The sequence below is a fragment of the Talpa occidentalis genome, unplaced genomic scaffold (assembly GCF_014898055.3).
Source record: "Talpa occidentalis isolate TD23 unplaced genomic scaffold, MPIMG_talOcc4v2.1 talOcc4.14, whole genome shotgun sequence".
Lineage (NCBI taxonomy): Eukaryota > Metazoa > Chordata > Mammalia > Eulipotyphla > Talpidae > Talpa > Talpa occidentalis.
Genome location: NW_023601433.1, coordinates 11476291 through 11497791, shown reverse-complemented (window position 1 = coordinate 11497791; position 21501 = coordinate 11476291). Strand labels below are relative to the sequence as shown.

General features: G+C 46.5%; 1 protein-coding gene across 1 annotated transcript in view; it reads left to right on the top strand.

Moving 5' to 3' along the window:
• ADAMTS17 (ADAM metallopeptidase with thrombospondin type 1 motif 17) overlaps positions 1-21501 on the top strand; it is a 239828-nt gene that overhangs the window by 143190 nt on the left and 75137 nt on the right. The window contains exons 11-13 of the mRNA XM_037510070.2: positions 8474-8575; positions 9049-9194; positions 17465-17628. Coding sequence (XP_037365967.1) covers positions 8474-8575; positions 9049-9194; positions 17465-17628 — 412 coding nt within the window. The remainder of the gene's footprint in view (positions 1-8473; positions 8576-9048; positions 9195-17464; positions 17629-21501) is intronic.

Below are 21501 nucleotides of genomic sequence, written 5' to 3'. Positions count from 1 at the left end.
CAGCAAAATGTGAACCGTGATAGTTTCTGTCTCCCAAGGGTAGTGCAAGTGGTCATGAGACAGTTCTGATACAGGGCCCAGGGGTTCAGGGAGGCTCTAGGGAACCGGGAAGAGGAGAGCCAAATAAGGGGGGAGAATGGGTCCTGGGGTTTTAAGTAGGGCCTGATGGCAGTGATGGATGGGTTAAGTCAAAATCTGTGTTTCTAAAAGATTTTGCAAAAGTTTAGAACCGGAAAGAGATTACCATCTGTGAGAAAAGATGGCAGTTGTCCAGATAATAAAGAAAGAGTTCTTAGTGTGGCAGTAACTCTGAGGGTGAAGAGACAGAATTCATGCTGGAAAAGGCACATTGCCAGTTTTTAAATTCACCTACTAGTTATCAAACATGCATTGTGGGCACTAAATAATTACAGCCAAGACTGCCACTAACCACAGACACTTGTTTATCAGTGTGATGTTTCAAAATTATTTTGTTACCAGAACAGGCAATATACGTACAAGATAAAAAATCTAAAATAAAATCATTCATATATTCCTTTTTTTGATGTAGGTTTTAGCCCACTGTTACACAATTTGTTCCTCTTAATAGTTGTATGACTGTAGCTTTATAAAATATTTTAATGAACTAAACATATGCTTTTTCACATTTCTACTGGCGATTATTTAATGTTTTTTCCCCATATGATCATCAGAACATACTTTAGTTCTAAATCATGTTGGTATTTTAAATTTAATTATAGATAGATTAACTTGGGAAAATGTCTGTGTTTGTGTTTTTGACTCTTTCTCTGTTTCTTAAATCTATTCAAGATGTCTTTTCTTCCTACTTTCTGAGAAATTTTAAAGTTTTCTGTTGATCGATCTTATAAATTTCTTATATGTCTATCCCTACAGAATATTTTTGTTCCTGTTTTTAATGGGGTCTTTGATTCCCTTATATCTCTGAGCTTGGTTATAGTTTGCATTTAATAAAGAGCTTTGCTTTTTATGGTTTAATGTATACCCAGTCATCTTACTGAATTCTTTTAGAGATATTAGTAATTTCTTGGTGGAGTCTTTTGGGTTTTCTAGTTATATAATTCCCTATGATCCCTTAATTCTCTTCCCTAAAATAATAAGTTGAGAGAATAACAGACATTCTTTTCGTCTTCCTGACTTTGTTGAGAATGCTTCTGTTTCCTCATGAGACAGATATTTTATCAAGTTAAGGAAGTATCCACTTATTTCTATTTTATTTTGTTAAGAGTTTTAGTAGGAGTTTGTGATTGAGTTTTATTAATGTGTTTTCAGCATTATGGAGAGAGCTGGATGAGTTCTGTCTTTTGAGTTATTAACATGTTGAAATATATTAGCAGATTTTCTAATATTAAATGATGCTTAAATTCTTGGAGTAAACCTGATTTAGCTGTGGTGTATTATTTGAAAGCTCTAGTAAATTTCATTTAGGATTTTTTTTTCATTTTTTATTATTATAAATTTTATTTTTATATTCCCCATACAATTGCAACCCCCTTATTTTGACCCCAATTCCTCCCCTTCCCACCCCCTACCCCCCTTAGAGTGTCTCTGGTTCATAGTTGTTTTGATTTTTTGATTTTTACTTTCTTATATTCTTTTTCCTGGTCCCTTATTTAAGTTTTCTAGATTCCTGCTATGAGTGAGACCATCCTTTTTGCAACAGTGTTCAGAAGTGAATCTGGCTTGAATTTTTTTCTTTGCCTGTGCTTATCTTGTTTGTTTTGGTATCAGTGTTATGTTAGTTAATATAAAAAAATAGAAGAAACCTCCTGTTTCTTTTCATGTAATTTAAATGCATTTGGGTTATCTGTCCTTAAAGGATAAATAGAATCTCCCTCTGAAAAAATACCACTAAGAGACCATCAAGGCCCCAGGGTATCTCATAACAAGGTCATATGGGTCTTTGTTAATCTATATGCATTTTTAGTCTTTCCTGGACAATGAATTTATTAATTTACACAGTTTTAGAAAATTAATTCATCTCAAGATTATATACGTAGGTTTAAGCTAAGTCGTCACTTCACTTAGCTTACTTTGTAAAATGATCACTTTGTAAAATTTTCTCTACGTTTTGCTTATTTTCTTCTTTCAGAAGAAAATTTTCTTGACTAGACTAGCAGTTTATCCAGTTTATTTTTCCCAAAGAACCAACTTTCATATTTTTCTGTGGTTTTGATTAATAAATTTATCTTTTATAAAAGTTTATTCATTGTGTCTGTCTTGTAAACTTATATGGTTTTTCAAACTTTTTGAAATAACATGACTTATTTTCTTCTTTGTTAATGTGAGTTTTTGCAACTCTGGGTCATCCTCCAATCACCACATGTCATGACAGTCAGTGTCTTCATGTTCATTATTTCCCTAATAATTTGCAACTTTATTTATGAGTTTCCCTTTGACCTATAAGTTGCTTAAAAGAGTTTTTTAAATTTTAAAAGAGTTTTTTTTTTAATTTTTCAGAGGGCACAGGTTTTGGGGTTTTTTTTTTGGTTTTTTTTTTTTTGTTTTTTTTTTTTGCTTGTTTTTTTTGCCATTTAAAAAATTAGTTCCTAAGGGGTATGTGTGTGTGTGGTTTTTTTGTTTTGTTTTGTTTGGCCATCTCACTGTGGATATATCCAGATTTTATTGAGGTCAATTTTTATGACTATATTATATGACCTTAAAAGTTGTCTTTATGTCAGGGTATAGAGTTCAATCAATTATATCCATCTTATTACATTATCTAGACCTTCTATATCCTTGTGTTTTTAATCCATTATTGGATTTATCCATTTATTTTACTTGTCTTGGGTTGAGAAATGTGAATTAAGCACTTCTACAACTTCCCTTTTTCTTGTTTTCCTTTACATCTCAAGTAGGATTTGCTTCGTGAGGTTTTCAGGCAGAGACAGCGCTGACTGTAAATCCTCATTGTGAACTGTGGTTTTCACAGTGTATGGAGTCCTTCCTTGTCATATTTTTTACTTTGAATTCTGGTTCAGTTTTGCTGACATTGGGATTTTGATTCTCCTTTGCCTTTGTTTTTGATTTCCTGAATCTACATTGTTTGAAGTATTTCTTACTACCTAGCGTATAATGGAGCTTTAGACTATGATCCAATGTGAAGTATTCTTTGTTTTAGTAGACAGTTTTTATTATTTACTGGTATTTCTGTGTAATTTCTTAAGACCTGTTTTCCAGTCACCAATTCTCTCCTTCGGTAGTGTCAAAACCCATTGATTTTCTTCAATAATTATGTATTTCATTTCTTAGAGTTCTTTCTGGTTTCTTTTTAAAATTGCCTGATCATATTCAGTAGCATCTTGCTGGTAGCTTGTTTATGTGATCCTGTCTTCTATTTCTTTAAACACTTTAGAGATAAGTTATTGTATAATCTGCATCTTATAATTTTATTATCCAAACACCTTTGAGTTTAAATCTTTTGTTGTTTTCACCATCTGTCACTTATGTTTCCATGGTTGATTATGATTTTACATTTTGTTGAATAGATTGGGAGAGCCTGCATGGTAATTGCTTTCCTTCAGAGAGAATGTATTTGTCTCAACCAAAACCAGGAGGTGTTATCAATCCTTCTCGAACTGGGAAGTACCCTTCCCTTCCAGAGTCCCTGGTTTAATCTTGGTGTCCCAGGCAGAGCTTATGACCTTACTGCTAGTTTAACTTATTCTCCAAGATTAATGCCATGGGCATTGCTGGTCTTCCAAGAACACCCCCTTGTACGTGTGCACCACTGCTTGGAGTGTTTATACTAAAGTGTAAACATTGCCATGTATACATTTTATATTTGTTACCTTGAATATTTTCTTGACCTCTGGTAAGCTCAGCATGTTTTATCACAATAAACATGTTTTATCACATGTTTTATCACAATACTTAGTAATGGAACAACAGCCCTGCCTCCCACAGAGTGTCTGTTCTGCCATTTGCTGAAGGTACCTCAAGCACCCTTCTCTTTGGAATTTCTCTGTAACCTTACAACATGAGCACGATGAAATAAATGCATTTCTACCTCTAAATCCCCCCTTTCCATTCCCTCCACCACCCAGTTTTATCATTTCATTATTATTTTACTTTTACGGGTTCTTATATCTGCTATTCTATTTATCTGTTATGTTTTGCTCCTCCCCCAGCTACATGGGATAAAGAAATGGCTGCCTATAAACAATCTTCTACAGCTCCGAGCTACCGTACCTTTTCCTCCAAGTCTGTTCTTATCAATGTCACTTCTGCCTTATCTCCCCTGAATTCAGTGCATAAATATACAGTTGTCTAACTTCAGTCCCTGCTCGTGTTTCATCAGCACTCACTTCTAGTCCTTCAGTGAGTGGGTTTTCCATTCATTCTTACTTAATTGAAGCTCATCCTCTAATCTCCAAGAACAAAAATTCACATCTGTCATTTCCTCTGACTCTTTTTTAGTTATTTACTCATTTCTCATTGATTTAACCCCCTTTTGTTCAATCATCAACTCTGGGCATCTCCCTGCATGTCCAGGTGTCTCTTCTCCTTCATACTGCTTTCAAAGTTGCCTTCATTGGTCATTTGGTTTTATTTTCTCTTACATTTCTTGACCAAGTTCTGATAGTTTGTATTTTATCTCCTTTGAAGTGATCCCATCTCTTCCCTGAGTCTTGTGTGTTTGATCTTTCCAAATACAAATGCAAAAAGAGACATTTATTATGGTTTTAAACTTATCAATGTAAAATGTATTAAAATAAATTTTAAAAAAAAATTCTATGGGGACTACACTTGAGGGACAAAAAAGCAAACATTGTTTAAAAATGAACAATGATATAAAATATATATAAATAATTTTTAAAAATAAAATAATGATGCATCTTAAACAAAATAAAATTGGCACTGTGCTTTATTGGTGTTTTAGCCTTTCCATCACCATGTCATCTGGTGAATATTCTACACTTGCTTCTTCCCTCCTGATTCTCCTCCCTGTTTTACTTGTTCTACATCAGCATGGATCCTGAGCTCATTCTCTTCTGTTATTGTTAACCTCTGAGTATTCCTGGACCAGAGTTTTTCATGTCAGTGAGAGAGAACCAGATCTGTTTCCGGGCTTGCAGGAATTCTTGAGAGGATTGTGTGTGTGTGCCTGTGTGTGTGCTCCATCCAAACCTGCAGACACTTCACATCATGCAGAGTCCCTCTCCTGCTCTGAGATATGGCTTCCAAAACATACAGGCTATCCTTTAATATCTTTGTAAAGTCATGGTTTCCCTGCCTCAAGTTGAATCCAGAGACTCTTCCATCACCAGTCTAAGAGGCATTTCTCACTGCCTTCCTTCCTTTTCTTTCTTTCTTTCATTGAATAGTTTTGCTTATGTAAAAGTGTCCACATCATGTGTAAAGCTTGATTCATTTTTATAAAGCAGACCCACCCATACCCCACCACATGGGTCACAAATAAGGATATGAACCTTGGTCAGTGAACTTTCAGACCAGTGTTTCTGGCCCAGCTCATGGTCCCTGACCTTCACAAATACCTGCCTCCTCATTAGAAAAGTAGAAAAACAAAGCCCCATTCCACCTTGTCCCCATAGCCCCATGAGCCTCACCATGACAGATGTTAGAGCACTTTGTCTCTTGTAAAGCATGGCACCAATGCCAGCTATCCTTCTGGAAGGCTTCCTGGTGACACATGTTAACATAGCCACCCTGTTTGTCTAGTAGTGAAGCAAATTGCAAGGTCTTGGGCACCTGAGTAATGCTGGTGGCCAAGCTGAGGTCAAAGTCTGCAGTTCTGACTTGCCTTTTATGTCCATTCACCTTGTTTTTAAGCGAAACAAAAGGTAATCACTATCCTGGCTCCTAACACTATCATTTTCTCATACTTGTTTTTGAACTTCATACAAATGGAATTACATAGTGTTCCCATGTCCCAACATAACACAATTCATGTGTTCTTTATTGATGGCCATTATTTAGATTGTTTTCAACTTAGGGACTGATGCAAATATTGTTGCTATGGACATTGTTGACAATGTTTTTGGCAGACATACACACATTTCTGGTTGACAACACACCTAGAATTGGAACTTTTGAGTATGAGAATGTACATGTTTTAAGTTTAGTAAATATTTTCAGAGTTTTCCAAAGTTGTTGAACCAAGTTAGAACCTCATCGTTCATTTATGAGAGTTCTTATCACACCATATCCTTGTCAACACTGAGTATTCTCCATCTCCTTTGTTCTAGCTATTCTGGTGGGTATGTGGGGGGATATGGTGGTGATTTTCCTTTGCCTTGGATGAATGAAACTAAGCACTCTGCTTAGCATGTTCCTGTGTTTATTGGCAATTCTTTATGTCCTTAACTGTGAAGTGGGTGAGTCTTTTGCCTGCCCCCCATGTTTCTACTGAGTCTTTTTCTTAATTAATCTGTAGGAATTTTTGGTTTTTAGAAGCATTTTGGATAGAAATATTTTGTTGGTTCTGTGCATTACAAATCATTTCACGTCTTGAAAATATCTTTTTCTTTCTTAGTTGTCTTTTGATAAGCAGAAGGTCTTCATTTTAATGTAGTATAATTCATTAATTTCTGACTTTACGGTTGTACTTTTGTGTTCTGCTAAGAAAGCTTTGCCTAGCCTCTTTCTCCTTTTCTTTGATGATTAGAAGAGTTTTATGAGACAGCACTGTCTATAAAGTACATAATAAACCCCTCACATCACCTCTTCCTCTCTCTCCTGATGGGTCAGCAATGTCTTCGAATCCCAAGAGCTCCTACCCCATAAATTCACCTCCTGGATCAGCCTTGTCTCATGAACACGTGTCCACACACTCACACCACACTCTCCAAATGTTCTTGGGTCAGAGTGCATGGAATCAAACACTTAATGAGGTGCAGCCTGTCTTTATGGGTCCAGCTGGTGTGGCGCTCAGGTCTCTCCTTGTTAATGTGCCGCCGAGGGGTGGACGATAATGGGGACATGGCAGCTTTTCTGAACCTGCTTGTGCATTATTCCATTTGCATCATCAACTTCCTTAAGGGCACAGATCAGCTCTGACACACTTGAAAAATGCGAAAGAGCTCTGAGCTTTTCTTAGCTCTTTGTAAAAGCCTCTCCAGCTCTGCTTTCCTCCGCCTTGTTGTCTTTCTTTTGGTTCCGTCAGCTTCTAAATGTTTTCTGACTTCAGGCAGCACAGTTGCACATCTATTCTCTGCAGATGTTTGAGATTACTTGGAACAGCAGGCATCTAAACTGAGCATGGCACACCCTTTGCAAGCCCCACTGTGATGGGCTGGAGCTGCGCTGCAAGGCTCCTTGACCCTCAGCTGGCCGGAAGTGCCCCCTGCCCCCAAGCCCCCAGCCATGCCCTGCAGGGCCCTGTCTCAGCCCAGGCCTTTTCACCGTGATTGAGTTTGGCATCCTGGAAGTACTGCATCTTTAAAAGAGCCTTAAGTACATCTGTTCTCAATTTTCAGACCACGAGGCAAGGATTTGGGTGCAAGTAGTTTATCTGGGATGAAATCCCAGGAAGCACTGTGAGGGGGCAGGAAAGTGAGACCAGAGGTTGGGGAGGAGAGTCAAGAAAGGTGCATTGGTGGGCAGGTGGCCATGTGGGCCTCGGGCCATCCCACCCACAAGGAAGGGGGAGCGGGAGGATCCAGTTCCCATCCCTTGTGGCCCACGTCACCCCCCAGCCGGCAGCCTTGGGAAGCAGCAGGCTGGTGTGGGGATACTGTCTGCCCTGGGTCCTGCAGGAGAGACTGGAGCAGAGGGCAGGACACTGGCCACGTTGGCTTCGGTTATTCCGAGAAATCGTCTCGCGCTCAGCACTTTGCCCTGTGAATGAAAATGGGAATCTCTGTGTTTAAAAAAAGCCTGCTTTTAGTAGAGTCATTTTAATTGTGTGCTTGTGCACATTGGAAAATTCTGTAGATGAAGTGCTCTAAGAAACTGCACACAGCTCAGCTGAACTAGGAAACAGGTGACCACAGGAAGAATTAAAATCGCCACTTCACCACCTTGGGGGCCGAGCGCTCGGTGTCCCTTTTGGCTCTTGCCTCTGGGCCATGTAAAGGCTGCCCTTCCTGACGGGCGCGGGGGTGAAGCTCTTCCCCTGTGTGATCTGCGGAGCCCATGTCAGACCTTCCTACAGTAATTGGAGGCTGCTTGTTTGGTCGTGGGTCCCAGCCTGCACCCTGCATCCGTGACCTCCCAGGGCCTCAGTAGCTAAACTGCTAAACTGAATTCCTAGGAAACAAGCCCTCTCAGGAGTGAATGCACTGAATTTTTTGAGTAAAATGAACCAGTTGAAATGATATAAAACCCCTTTGTTTTTTTGAATTGTCTTTTTTTTTTTTTTTGACATCTGGATTCATGAGCATCCTTCCTCACGTTCCAAATCCCAAATCCAGTGTGGTCATGGGGATGCACCCTCTGGCCCCCACTGTGACCTGTATGTCTCCCCACGCTCACCTGCCCCCCTCGTCTGCAGCATCTCATGTGTGCCGGACTGTGGTGCCTGGTGGAAGGAGACACATCCTGCAAGACCAAGCTGGACCCTCCCCTGGATGGCACAGAGTGTGGGGCAGACAAGGTAAACTCGGCCCCGCACATTTGCTGGGTGGGGTGGTGGGTGCCTCTCCAGCAAGGCAGTCTGCACTGTCTTCGGGAGCCCCTGGAGCATCCCCTGGCCACCTTGGAAATGCTCACAGAGCCCACTCCAGGCACTCCAGAGACCACTGTGTTCACAGTAAGTAGTTGGCAGCCACTCGGGGGTCTTCGTTACCTATGTGGTTTCCTTCGCTGGGAATTTAGAAAGCCCTCACGGAGCACACTCCATGTGGAAGGTTAAGGCAAAGCCCAAACCCAGGACATGACACAGGTGCCAGGTCTAGTAACTTGGCACTGCTCCTGGGGTTCGCAAGCACGCACCCACGAAGTAGCCTGCCTCTAGAGCCAAGAGGCAAGGAATCGGGATTTGGTGCCGTGGTGTTTTCCCGGGTTGGGTGAGCAGGTCGGCTTCCCCCCACCAAGGCCCTGACCCCTGCCCCGCCTGCTGCATTTCAGTGGTGCCGCGCCGGGGAGTGTGTGAGCAAGACGCCCATCCCGGAGCACGTGGACGGAGACTGGAGCCTGTGGGGCGCCTGGAGCATGTGCAGCCGGACCTGTGGGACTGGAGCCCGCTTCCGGCAGAGGAAATGCGACAATCCCCCGTAAGTCCTGGCATTTCCCGGGGTCCCTTGATTGGGGCTCCGAACTGCAGCTCTCCCTGCCTTGCACAGAGCACGGAGTGTCTCCCACTGAGAATTTGAGCTTAAGGGAAATGAACTTGGACTAAGGGCCTGGGCTGCGAGAGCTTTGTGGGTGTCAAACAGCAGCTCAGCTCCTTGCTGTGAACATGGTGGTTATGTGGAGGCCTGGCTCCCTGTTCCTGGCCTGGGCGTGGTGGCTAGACAATTCTCCCTCCTGGCTCCTTCACCAGCTTACTTAACTGAGGTCATTCCAGGGAAGCCTTCGAACCTTCAGCAAAGAGGCTGACCTTCAAATTGGCTGTTGCCTTATTTGGGAACAGCCTGCCTGTTGAGTCACAAAGCATCTGTGGGTTTGGCCGTCCAAATATATTTCACCTGTCCTCTTCAAAGGACAGAAATCTGACAGAAAATTGTTTTTAGTTTGTTTTTCTTTTTCCTTACAGGCTTCCTTTTACTGACACTGATGAACCCCAGGCTCCTTGCACATTGTCTCACCAAAACTCAGGGCTATATTTTGTGCTCTATTATCATTCACCTCAGGTGGTTCTCTTCTCTCAGAATTTCCCATTTTTAATATTTCTTTCAATGATCGGTCTTGTGTGCCAGCAACTATATCACACTGATTTTGAAAATGAGCAGGTTGTCAATTGTGACTAAAGAAGAAATGGTTTAAGTCCATAGTGTTGAGCCATCTTGATGTCCAAACTATATCCCAGAGCAGGGAAGTCACAGGCTCAGCAGGTGGGAGATGGGAATTGCTGTTTGACTCTCTCCAGGAGATTCCAGGGGTCGGCAAGGCTGAAAACTTCTGGGTTCAAGGAAAGCTCATGCTCAGTGTTTAGTCAGGGCTGTAAGAATTGTGGTCATGGGGCTGCACCCTCTGGCCTTGTCTTGTTAAAATGTCCCCTCTAGCACCCAGCAGAGTATCTAACACATAGTAGGTGAGCATTTCATACTTTAGGAATGACTTCTTAATTAAAAGCATAGATGGTGTATTAGGATTCCCCAGAGAAACAAGCAACAGGACACATATCGATGCAGTTGGACCTCACTTAATGTGCTATTTACCAGTTCTTAGAAACTCCTCAACCATGTTGAACAAAAGCACATCCAAGAATAACGTGGCTTTGTTCATTGTCAGCTGGGATTGTTTTTTCTCATCAAAGTCACAGCATAATATTAAAAGAAGTGACATTATTCCAGGGCCTATAGACTATGTGGAGATTTATGATAAGGGCTTGGTTGGCATTATGTGGAAGCCAAGAAGTCCCGCGGTCCGCCATTGGCAAACGGCCCAGGAAGCTGGTGGTCTCATTCGGCCCTGGACTGAAGGCCTTGAGAGCCTGTTATAAATCCCAGTCCAAGGTCAAAAGATGAGACACGTCCCAGTGAGGGGGATTGAGACAGTGAGGCCAGAGAGAAGAGGTGAGGTGAATTCCTCCTTCCTCTGCTTTCTGTTCTATCCAGGCCCCCAATGGATTGGAAGATGCCTGCCACATTGGGGGTAGCCGTCTGTCTTACTGAATCTGCCACCAGCATAGAAGGTTGAATGGGTTGCATGATACAGGTGTGGATCGTGCCTTCACAGAGCAGAAACGCCCTCTCAGATCCACCCAGATAGAATGTTTAACCTGGACACCCTGTGGCCAGCCAAGTGGACACCTGGCCTTAGCCATTACAGATGAGTAGATGATTCGCAAACATGTGTAGCTGAATGGTGAGAAATGAACAGAGATCAGTTTCAGCTTTTATGCTGCTCTGTGGTGAAGTTAAATTAGTTCCACCTCTGGCCCTAAGACAAGAGCTCTGGGTCTGGAATCACAGCCAGGAGGCTTGGACCTGGCCTGGTTGATTGTTGACACTGTGACCTGAAGGAAGCCCTTTTTCTGGGCCTCAGTTTCCTCCTTTAGAGGGTCCTGACATAGTATAGCAGGAGGAGTCAGGTTTCAAAACCAGAATGGACCAGCCACACAGCTGGTTGCCACAATACTTGACATACTAAAAGGGGCATGATCCCTTTTAGTATGGGGAGGGAGATAAGGAGAAAGAGACACCCCACTTTAAGCAAGGTGGACAGGGAAGCACACCTGCCAGTGGGCCAGGTCCAGAACCTGCAACCACGGGTCCTTTCAGACCTTAGCACCTGCCTCTCTGCTTCCTGCTTGCTCCCTACCTCAAATCTGTTCTTCTCAGTTCCAGAGAGATCCACTGCAGCATAAATCCAATTCTTTCTGTTGGGGCCCTTCAGTCCTTCCCTGCTTACTTTCCTGTGGCTGCCATAATAACTTCCCACACCCTAATATCTGGAAACAACAGAAATGAATTCTGTCACCGTTCTGGAAGCCAGCACTTCAAAACAAAAGTGAAATCAAGGGTCAGTTCAATCCCAGAACCCTGAAGGAGACCTTTCCAAGCCACTCTGGCGTCTGTGGTTTCTGGCATTCTCTGCTCGACTTGTCACCCTGGCCTATCCCCACCCTTACATGGCTGTCTCTCCTGCGGACACTTGTCAGGGTATGTAGAGCCTGCCTTAACTCAGGATGGTCCCGCCCCACAATGAAGCATTCCTTAGTTACAGCAACCCAGACACTTCTCCCATGGGGTCCCATTTACTGGCACTGGTTGGGCTTATCTTTGGTAGGGAAGGAGCCCCCACTCAAACCACCCCAGTCCTGAAGCTTCCTTTCTATTCTCAGACACAACACCCCGCCTCAGGGCTGCTGTGAGTACGGTTCCCTCTCCCCAGCTGGCCCCTGTCCCTCTTTGGGTGTCCTTGTGCTACCTTCTTAGACAGGTGTGCTTCCCTGTCCACCTTGCTTAAAGTGGGGTGTCTCTTTCTCCTTCTCTCCCTCCCCACTGCTCATGCCCCTTTTAGTGTGTCAAGTATCGTGGCAACTCATTATCACCCTGACCTGTTCGGTCGGCTGTTTTCATTCGCCCACCCCGCTGCCTTTACGCTCTGAAGGCAGGATCCACACCACGTGATGCATCCCATTCAGCCTTCCATGCTGGTGGCAGAGGCCTGCCTTCCATGTGCAACTGCCTGGGAGCCTCCTTGCAATCTCTCTGCAATTCCAGTCACCCCCCAGCATGCACCTAATATCATTGTTCCCCCAAAACTGTTATCATAAATTATACCAAGAAGGGGGATCACCAGATGGGCCCCTGCCCTTGTTCCATTTCGTCTTACTGAGGCCCCAATGCTGTGACCAGCCTGGAGGTAGGGTCCAGGTTCCCCTGCGCCTCAGGGCCATCTTCACTCAGCAAGGTCCAAGCTCACAGCTAGAGCCCCTCCCAGGAGCAAGCTCCAAAGTATCACCCCACCGTGTTTATCCCAAATGAGAGAAGTAATGGTTTTGCCCCTGTAATATTTCCTCCTTGGTAGCCTGTCCAGTCTTTCGCAATAACAGCCTGACTCTGATTCCTGTTCTGAAAAGAAACCACATGCTCTTCTTTCCTTGTAGATTTCTATAGGGTTCCTCACCTTCCCAGACCCACCTCTGGTGCCTGGGAAGGGCAGGCTGGGCAAGCAGTGGGCAGGTGGGCGGCGGCCAGAGCTTCCGTTGACTCGGGACGCAGACAGGGCTTAGGGAGTGCAGGCCGCGATGGCCAGCCTGCTTTGGCGAATGGACTGATGCGGTGATTGTAACAAAGCACAGCTGATCGAGGCCCTGGAGCCAAGCTCTGACCAAAACAACGTCCTCTCCCAGGCTCACTCCTTAAATCACCAGGCTCGCTGCCTTGAGATTTCGCAAGGAAGGCCAAATCCCACTGCTTGTACATCTCAGACTTGGAACACTCCCACAGCGCTCACCCCACCCCCTCCACTTTGTATTCCCAGCTCCTTTCCTGTCTTCTGCAGCTGGTATATTCACTGTCCAAAAACACTGGCCAAGAGTTGTCCCCCACCTTTTTTTCTAGTCTTGGTCTTTGCCGCTATTGGTAGTTTTATTTCTTGCCAGCTGACATCAAGGCCATGGGGACCGTGTGTTTTTAAGCCAGCTCCGCAGGCCTGTCTTTTTCCTTCCATCATCATTGTCACTGTCAGTAGCTGTTTCTGCCCCAAGCCTGCCAGCCTGAGAGGGAGATCCTCTACTTCAGTACACCCACAACTTTGTATACCAGTGTTCGCTCAATGAAATAACTCAATCAGAAGGCTGGTGTTCTGGGGAGGGTGCAGGAAGAGGCTCTTGTGGGAAGAGCCTGCTGTGCTGCAGCCAGAGCAGGTGGGTGGGAGGTTGGCACTTGGGAAGGTGAGTGCAGCACAAAAGCGGGGTTGACTTGGGGGTTACATGGGGTCTCACCCCATGAGCACCAAGAGGACAGCAGCGAAATTCCTAAGACCCATGGCAGGCCAGGGGGAGCTGAGTTCTCTGCTGTAATTGTGTTTTGCTCCACAGCGAAGCCCCACGTGTGTACAGTGACCTGGTGTGTATATGGATGGTTCTTTTCAATTCAAGCCTTCTGCACTGAAGCATAAGCTACATGTGTTCCTTGGATACCTTTCAGAGGAGGCCTTAGTACTAGGACATCTGTTGCTTGGAAGGGGTGTGAGCAACTCTCTGCCTTTTCTGAGATGTGCCCCAGTGCCCGGCTCACCCTCAAAACCATCCGTACCTGTGCAGGTAGAACCCCCCACGGCTGAGCAACCTGTGTCTGTATCGTAAGCAGATCTGAAGTGCTGTTGTGATTGATTTATCCTCCAACATCTTCATTGACTAGAGCACAGCAAAAAAAGGAAAAAAAAAGTTAAGATGCCACTCAGCTGGCATCTTACTCTTCTTCCCACCTCATCCTGCTTACCCCCTGCTCCTCCTCCTGCTTACAAACCAGGACAGGTGTGGTGGGTTTGTGTCTGCAGGCTTTTGCTGCCTCCCTGCTCTGCATTGGGGTCTGCACCAGCAACTTTGGAACCCCAACCCCAGGAGACGCCCTCCTCTGCAGGATCTGAGAGGAAGATTTGGGGAGAAACTCTACTTTTCCTCTGCACTTTCAGTGTCTCATGAACACCTCTCTACCTTATCTTTTCCTCATTTTAAAACCTCTTCATTAAGGTAGAACAGGCAGATGATGCACCTGTGGGGTGCAGCCCCAGCACAGTGCCGCTGGCAGGGGATCGTGGGTGCAGGCCAGTGTGGGTGCATGGCCCCAGGAGTGGCCACCTGCTGTCCTGCCCGTGCTCCTGCGGTGGGGCGGGCACTGCCAGCTTTGCAGAGTGGCCCTGCCATGTGGAGTGGCAAGCTCCCCACTGCTCTCAGCCTCACCCATACTCCCTATAGTCTACCTTTTTCACGTAGGCCGTTTTGGTGGGTATGAGGCGGTACCTCCTGAGGTTCTGATTTGCATTTCTCAGAAGTAAAGAGGCGGTGTGTCTGTTTGTGTCTGTATCTGCCATTTGAACAGCATTTCTTGTGAAGTGCCCGTTGACATTCCCTGCTCAAGGCTACAGGGGCACAGGAGGAAGACAGGAGCCCAGCACTGCACAATAGTTCTAGAAGAGACCCAAGAAAGGTCAGGAGCAGCTCCAGGAAGGAAGGAAAAATAAGCTACAGGGTGGAGGTGGCCACAAAGATAGGCAGGGAACCGGGGTGGGGGTGCAGGAGATGGTGTAATGGCAGGTGGGAGGAGAAGCAGGAAAGCAGAGTTCAGGAGGGACGCACCCCAAGGCCCATGTCACGTCCCGTGACCTGCCCCTCGCAGGCTGAATCAAAGAGCTCTCTTGGGTCACATCACCTTTCTACCCCTCTGCTACAAGGTGTAGAAGTAGTTGGTGTATGAGGGTCGGTCAGATATAAATTTGAAAAAAAATTTATTGATGGGCATGGATGCAACAGAAGCTGAAACAAAATGCAAAACCCCCAGGAAGCTACCTCCCTGACAGGTACCAACCTGAAGGTGTGCAAGAAATAGTTTTTTTTTTTAATTTTTCTAGAACCCAACCTAGTTTATATTTTTGATTTTCACTCTAGTTCTGTGTGGGATTCCTAATCACTTTAGGAGATTTTGCCCCACTTCCCTGCATCTACATCTAAGCTCAGTGAGGATGTGTCTGGCCTTCATGACACCTGGCCTCCCAGAACCTGTGGGCTGCCATGAATGTCCACACACGGGTGCTGTTAACAACAAAAGTGTATCTCCTCCCAGTTCTGGAGCCAGAAGGCCAAGATCAGGATGTTGAAAGGATTGGTTCCCTCTGAAGGCTGTAAGGAGAATGTGTTCCACGCCTCTGTGCTAACTTCTGCTGGTTTGCTAGCCATCTTTGACATTCTTACAGTGGAGAGGGTCACCCTAGCTCTGTCTTCATCACACATGGTGTCCCCCTGTGTGTGCTGTGTGTGTCTCCAGATTTCCCATTTTATAACAACACCAGTGGTCTTGGATCTGGAGTCCACCCCACTCTAGCATGATCTCATCTTAACTGACTACATCTGCGACAGTGCTGTTTCCAAAGGCGGCCCCATTGCAAGGTAGTGCGGGCAAGGACTTTGACATAGGAATTTGGGGAAGGACACATTTAACCCAGAACACATTCAACTCACTCTGCAGTATCTGCTGCTGCCTCCTCTGGTTCTAGCAAGCATGGGAATGCAACTGTCAGCAGGGACGTCCCTCCCGCTGGTCCACAGGGCCAACTTCTCTGTTCCTTCCAATCCACTGTCTGTGGCAGAGGGCACATCTGTCTACACCTGGGCCCAGAGCTCTTGGGGAGGTTGTCTGAGACTCCATCTTGCTAAACATGCTAAGCTATCATTTGTCTGAGCCCCAGCTGTCCCCCTGCTGCTCTGGACAAGAAAAAGAACACACGGTCCTCCTGTTTTCAGGTCCCATAAGCCTTAGAGAGGTTTTGCTCTCTAAGGAGATGGGCACTCATTGCCCCTCTATAGGCCACCTCCACTCCCAGACAAGGGACTGGTTGTCTGGAGCCTGTGGACAGAGAGGAGGGACCTTTCTTCCTCCTCGGGGTGTTTTCTCTCACATGCACTTTGTAGGACCAGGAGCTGACAAACTGTGACTGTGGACTAAATCTGGCCACCCCCTGGTTTTGTAAATAGTTTTGTTGGTACACAGCCATGCCCTTTTGTTTACACATTGTCTCTGGCTGCTTTTGCGCTCCAGCGGAAGAGTCGAGCAGTTGCAACAGACTATGTGGCCCACAGGCCAAAAATGTTCACCATCTGGCCTTTTGTAGACAACGTTTATCAGTGCAGCCGCCTGCACACCTGCTGCCTCTGCAGCCCTTGCTCTCCCTCTAGGCAGTGACCACAGGATGGCCTCACTGCCCGAATGTGGAAAATGGTCAAGTGACATGGTGAATGTATCAAAATGACTGCCTGCCGGTAATGAGTATTGTTTATCAAATGTCATTGAGCCATTGAACAGTTGTGGTCGCTGCTATTTGCTCTCGTCTGCCTAATTTCAGTAAAAAGTGCAGGGGGCCATTCTGACTCTCTCACTATGATCTTGGCATCACGGAGACCAAGGAGCCATCAAGGTGGCCCAGGCTGAGTGCTGTGAGGTTTGTGGAGTAGCTGGGCAGAGCCCGTGCAGCCTGCCCATCCTGGTCCTGCTGCCCCTCCCTGGCCCGCACGCGCATGGACTTGGCCAGAGAACACAGCCAGGGCCACAGAACTGCTGATGGCTCAGCCTCAGCACAGAGGGTCCAGGACCCATGGCCTCGGCACTGGCCACACACAGTCCACACCTGCCCTCATGGAGGTGCCAGAGCTGGAATCAGCAAATGATTCGCTCTGATTCTTTTTATTATAAAATCAGTGAGAGCTGTTGACTCACTCATCCTAAAACTTAACCACCTCCAGAGTGTACCTGGGAACAATTTAGGTTCTTCATTTTGTAGAAGAAGCCCCCTCCCCCCACCAAAAACCTCACACACACCAAATATTCCCCTTGGGGTTTCAGTGTTACAGATGGCCAAGTTTTAAGTTCAGATGAAAGACACAATTTGTGGATCTTGCTGAACTAATACTCACTGTATTCTATTTCCAGATGACCTTGATTTATAGTTCTTGGATAGGTTTTTTTCTGACGGCTCACTTAAACATGCCGTCAGCGTGGGCCTGGGATTGCTGTGCTATGGTCTGTGGGAGCAGGGTGGGGGTTTCCTTTGGAAACCTTGCCTGGCCCCTCCCCCTCCCAGCAAGAGAGGCAAACAGGGGGCACCCTGCTCTTCCTGCAGCGCTGGCTGGTTAATGCAGACTGTCCCCTTCTTTCAGGCCAGGGCCCGGAGGCACACACTGCCCAGGTGCCAGCGTGGAGCACGCGGTCTGTGAGAACCTGCCCTGCCCCAAGGGCCTGCCCAGCTTCCGGGACCAGCAGTGCCAGACACACGACAGACTGAGCAGCAAGAAGGGGCTGCTGACGGCTGTGGTGGTTGACGGTAAGGCACATGGCCTGTCCCTTCCAGTGGTCTCCCAGCCTCATCCCCTAAGAACATGAAAATCTCCTAGGAAAAGCCACAGAGCACCTTTCCACACCCCCACAGCCCACCCAAAGGACGCCCAATGGTCCTGTCCAAGTCAGCCATTGACCCACTTTCTGAGCGGCAAGGGTGAACTTGGGTAACCCAGCTCGCTGAGATTTCCCAAGAGCAGCTGTGAGGCAGGCAGCCAACCAGATTGCTCCCAAGGCGGGTGGCTGGCAGCCTGCCAGTGGGTGCCATGTGCTGAGACCAGGGCCAACCTCCAGGAGTGCCAGAGCCGCAGAAGCAGCACCGCCCGTGTCTGTCGCTCCCTCCTCAGTGTCCGTGCGTCCCTGCATTTCCCATTTGGTTCATTTTGGGTTGGCTCTTACCCTTGACTGGAATATTTGGAAATAAATTATGTGGACTGTTTACAGCTTGGGGAAGATGATAACAAATGCAGGTCACACTTTCTTTCCAAGGGCTTTCTCCCAACTGAGAGACTCCACCCAGGGGGTCGTTGCAAGCGTTTGCGGTACCTGGTCCAGCTGTAGGTGGTGTATGCGCTCGCATTCGGCTTTGTGGTGTTTGTCTGAGGTGAGGACTAGTGCAGGGTTTTTACACCTGGAGTTCTGCTCATCTTCAGAAAACCAAGATGCTGTGATGATGACAATATGGTCCCATTTATTGAGCCTCGTATGTGCCAGGTGCAAGTTAGCCCACAGACATCATCTCATTGAATCTACAAAACTAGATGAGAGGTACAGGTTTCCAGAGGTTTATAAACTCCTGCAGCTGAAGCAGGAAAGGAGCTGACCCCACTTCCGGAGCAGCTGACTCAGAGAATAAGCAGCCTTCATCTGGCTTCCAGTACTTGAGGAAGACAGAAAAGGTGATTTCATGAGTGAAAAGTGAAGGAGCTTTAATAAGAACTGAAGCAGCAGGGCCTGATGTGTGCCTAGTCTTGAAAGCTGGAAAACAAATGTGTCGTGAGAATCTCTGAAGCCTGCATCCATCAGTCTGCCAGGACAAGCTCCAGTGTGCATAGCTGGCAGGTGGGAGGTGGGTAACCAGCCAGAGTGGCTTCAGACCCTCGGCTAAAGCGGCCTGGGGTGCTTAGATCAGATAACACCAGCCCGTTCGGACGTGGGCTCAGCTTAAAGCGCCCAGGAGTCTCCCAAACATTTTCCTTGTATAAAATGAACACCACCTCAGGGAGCTTTATGATGGCAGTTGTGCTGGCACCTGACCTGCAGACCTCAGGAGAAGGGAGCCTCCCTGCCTTGCGCTCTCTGCCGAGGGGAGACTACACCCTCTGACTGAGGAAGGAGAACTCAAGTCCTCCTGCACCAAGTCACAGCAATACCTCAGTGGGGTGTCCCAGCCCCTTCCCCGTGGCCCCCAACCGCTGATGGATGTGCGGATGCTATGGTTGTAACAGGAAAATCCCAGGTGTAGTCACCCCCCAGGATCCCCTTAGAGTTCCCAAAGGAATGACTGTAGCCAGGACAGGAGCTCAACTGACCCTGGCTCACCTGACGCAAAGGTCTCAGTACCTGGGGTCCCTAAGGAGGGATCCCCCTCAGCGCCCTGGTGTTTCCAGCACAGCAGCTAGTTCTGATAACCAGACTTTGCTTCCAAACCTCCAGCTGTCCCCAGATTGCCAGGAAGAGCCAGTGTAGCTCATCTGGGGCATTCTCTCCTTCCGGAGCAAGAAGTGAGAGCTCAGGTTGTCCCGGTCGGACCTGACAGGCTCCTCCACTCAGCTATTTGCCAGAAGTTGTTCTTTCCTGGTGTCTTGCTTCCTTTTTCAAGTCTCCCACCTCCTTTATTCAGCGCAGAAATCCCACGCACACTTCCATTTTTCCGCAGATTTCTCCAAGTGCAGATTCCACGTCTGTTTCACTCCTAACCACTTGGGGTGGCTGAACCCCATGGTTCACTTAGCTCCATGGCCGCATCTGATGTCTTCCTCAGCCCCTCTCTGGGAAGCCGCGCGGTGAAGCCATTCAGGGAGCTCACTGGGTTTCAGAAAGCATTTTCGCCTACTTGATTTTTATTCCTTTCTGCCAAAGCAATAAATAGTTACAGCCAGAGCACCAGTGTCTTTGATCTAAAAGTGCAACCCTAGCTGATAAGGACTGCCAGCTGGTAGTAAGTGTTCTGCCTTTGAAAGACCCCAAGTTCAGGGCTTTGCAAGGGCAGCCCTTCTGGGGTGCAATTGTCATGACTTCTTGCATATTTGGTTTCATTTCCCTCTCAAATATCAACAAAAGCTAGCATTTTTTAAAAGGACTGTTTCACAAGGGTGTAAACAAAATAATAAATGGCCGATTCAAAGGCCGGGGGAGAATACAGATTCTCAGTGTTCCTCTCAGAAGTCGGTTTATAAAAGGCACGATTCTAGCTCAGCCGTGATAGGAGTGATTCCTGCGGTCGGGCGCTTCTCAAGCCCGAATGACTGCCCTATTCATAGCCTTGCTATCACTGCGGAATTCTTTGGCGAGTTACGCACAGTTCAAGAAAGGGGAAGCTATATTTTTTCTTTTTTCTCTTCTTGAAAAAAAAAAATTCTTGCAGAGGTAGATTTTCCAAGGGAGGCCTCGGGACCACAAACCCATACCACCTCCAAAAGAAGACAAAGACTCTCCTTAGAAAATATTTCTAAGTGGAAAAGCCTGAGACAGAAACCCATTGAGATGGCACATTTCCAAACCCACCCCCTTTTTTGCTTTCCCCCTGGCATCTCACTTAAGTGGAAATCAAGAGTTCAGTCCTCCCTCCACAGGCCAGCAGGCCCTGTGCCCACTGAGGTGTCAGAGGGCTTGGCAAAGGTCATGTCTGACATGCCTTTCTAGCTCCCTTCTCCCCAGTAGACAGAACCCACTCCTGGTCTGAGCCTCCAGGAGTGAAAGAGATGATGGTTAGGGCTCTTGGACCCCATGTTGGCCAAGCTGGCTGGAGTTGCTTTAGGAAAAGCAGGGAAGTGGTTGCAAAGATGCAGGTGTCATGTGTTCCAAGGGGCAGGTGAGAGTTGGGGTGTGATGGTGGGAGCTAGAGGTCCAGGGCCTCTGGAGATGTCAGGGCTTTCTCTCCATCCACTCCTGTGTCTGTAAGTCATTTCTTCCCACACCTACTCAGAGAGACTTTCTTACAACTTGCCCTCATGTGTTATCAGAACTGGCCGGGCGGCCATAATGTCTTTCATGTCAGTCTTTTTCCCTTATCCAAATCCTTTGGAGCCAAATGTGGTTCACAGGTGAGAGTATTTTAGGTGTGAGGCAATAACAGTGCATCAACCATATATTACTTAATCCTCCCCTCCCCAGTGGGGTCAGAGAAGCACCCACATCAGACACAGGAAGATCTCTACCAGGTAACCCATGACTCATCTCTTGGAGGGGCACTGGACACAGCCACAGCCTCATGTCAGCCAACCCTAGTTTTGCTGCCAAATGTATTTGTCATAAATGTAAGAAAACACCTGCCATCTTCAGAGCTTTTGGGATTTCAGGATTGACAATAAGAGAGGAGAGACTTCTTTGAAAAACACCATGCATGAGAGATACCTCTCTGTGTCTGAATTGCATGCAGGTTTCCTAGCAGAGAGGCTGGTTGGTCTAACCACGGTCACATGGCCACTGCTGGTTAGGTGACAGCAGGGTGGCTCTAAATCAAGGTGGGGACAGAGAGTCTGGTTGGTCCAGTTACAGTCAGGTGTCCGCTATTGGTCCATGACTATAGGGTTAAGCTGGGCAGCTTTAGGGACAAGGGGGCTGATCAGCCTTCTCAGCATGTATCTGCACCTAAGGCCAGATATGGCTTGGGTTCGTACTCAAATTTAAACAGATC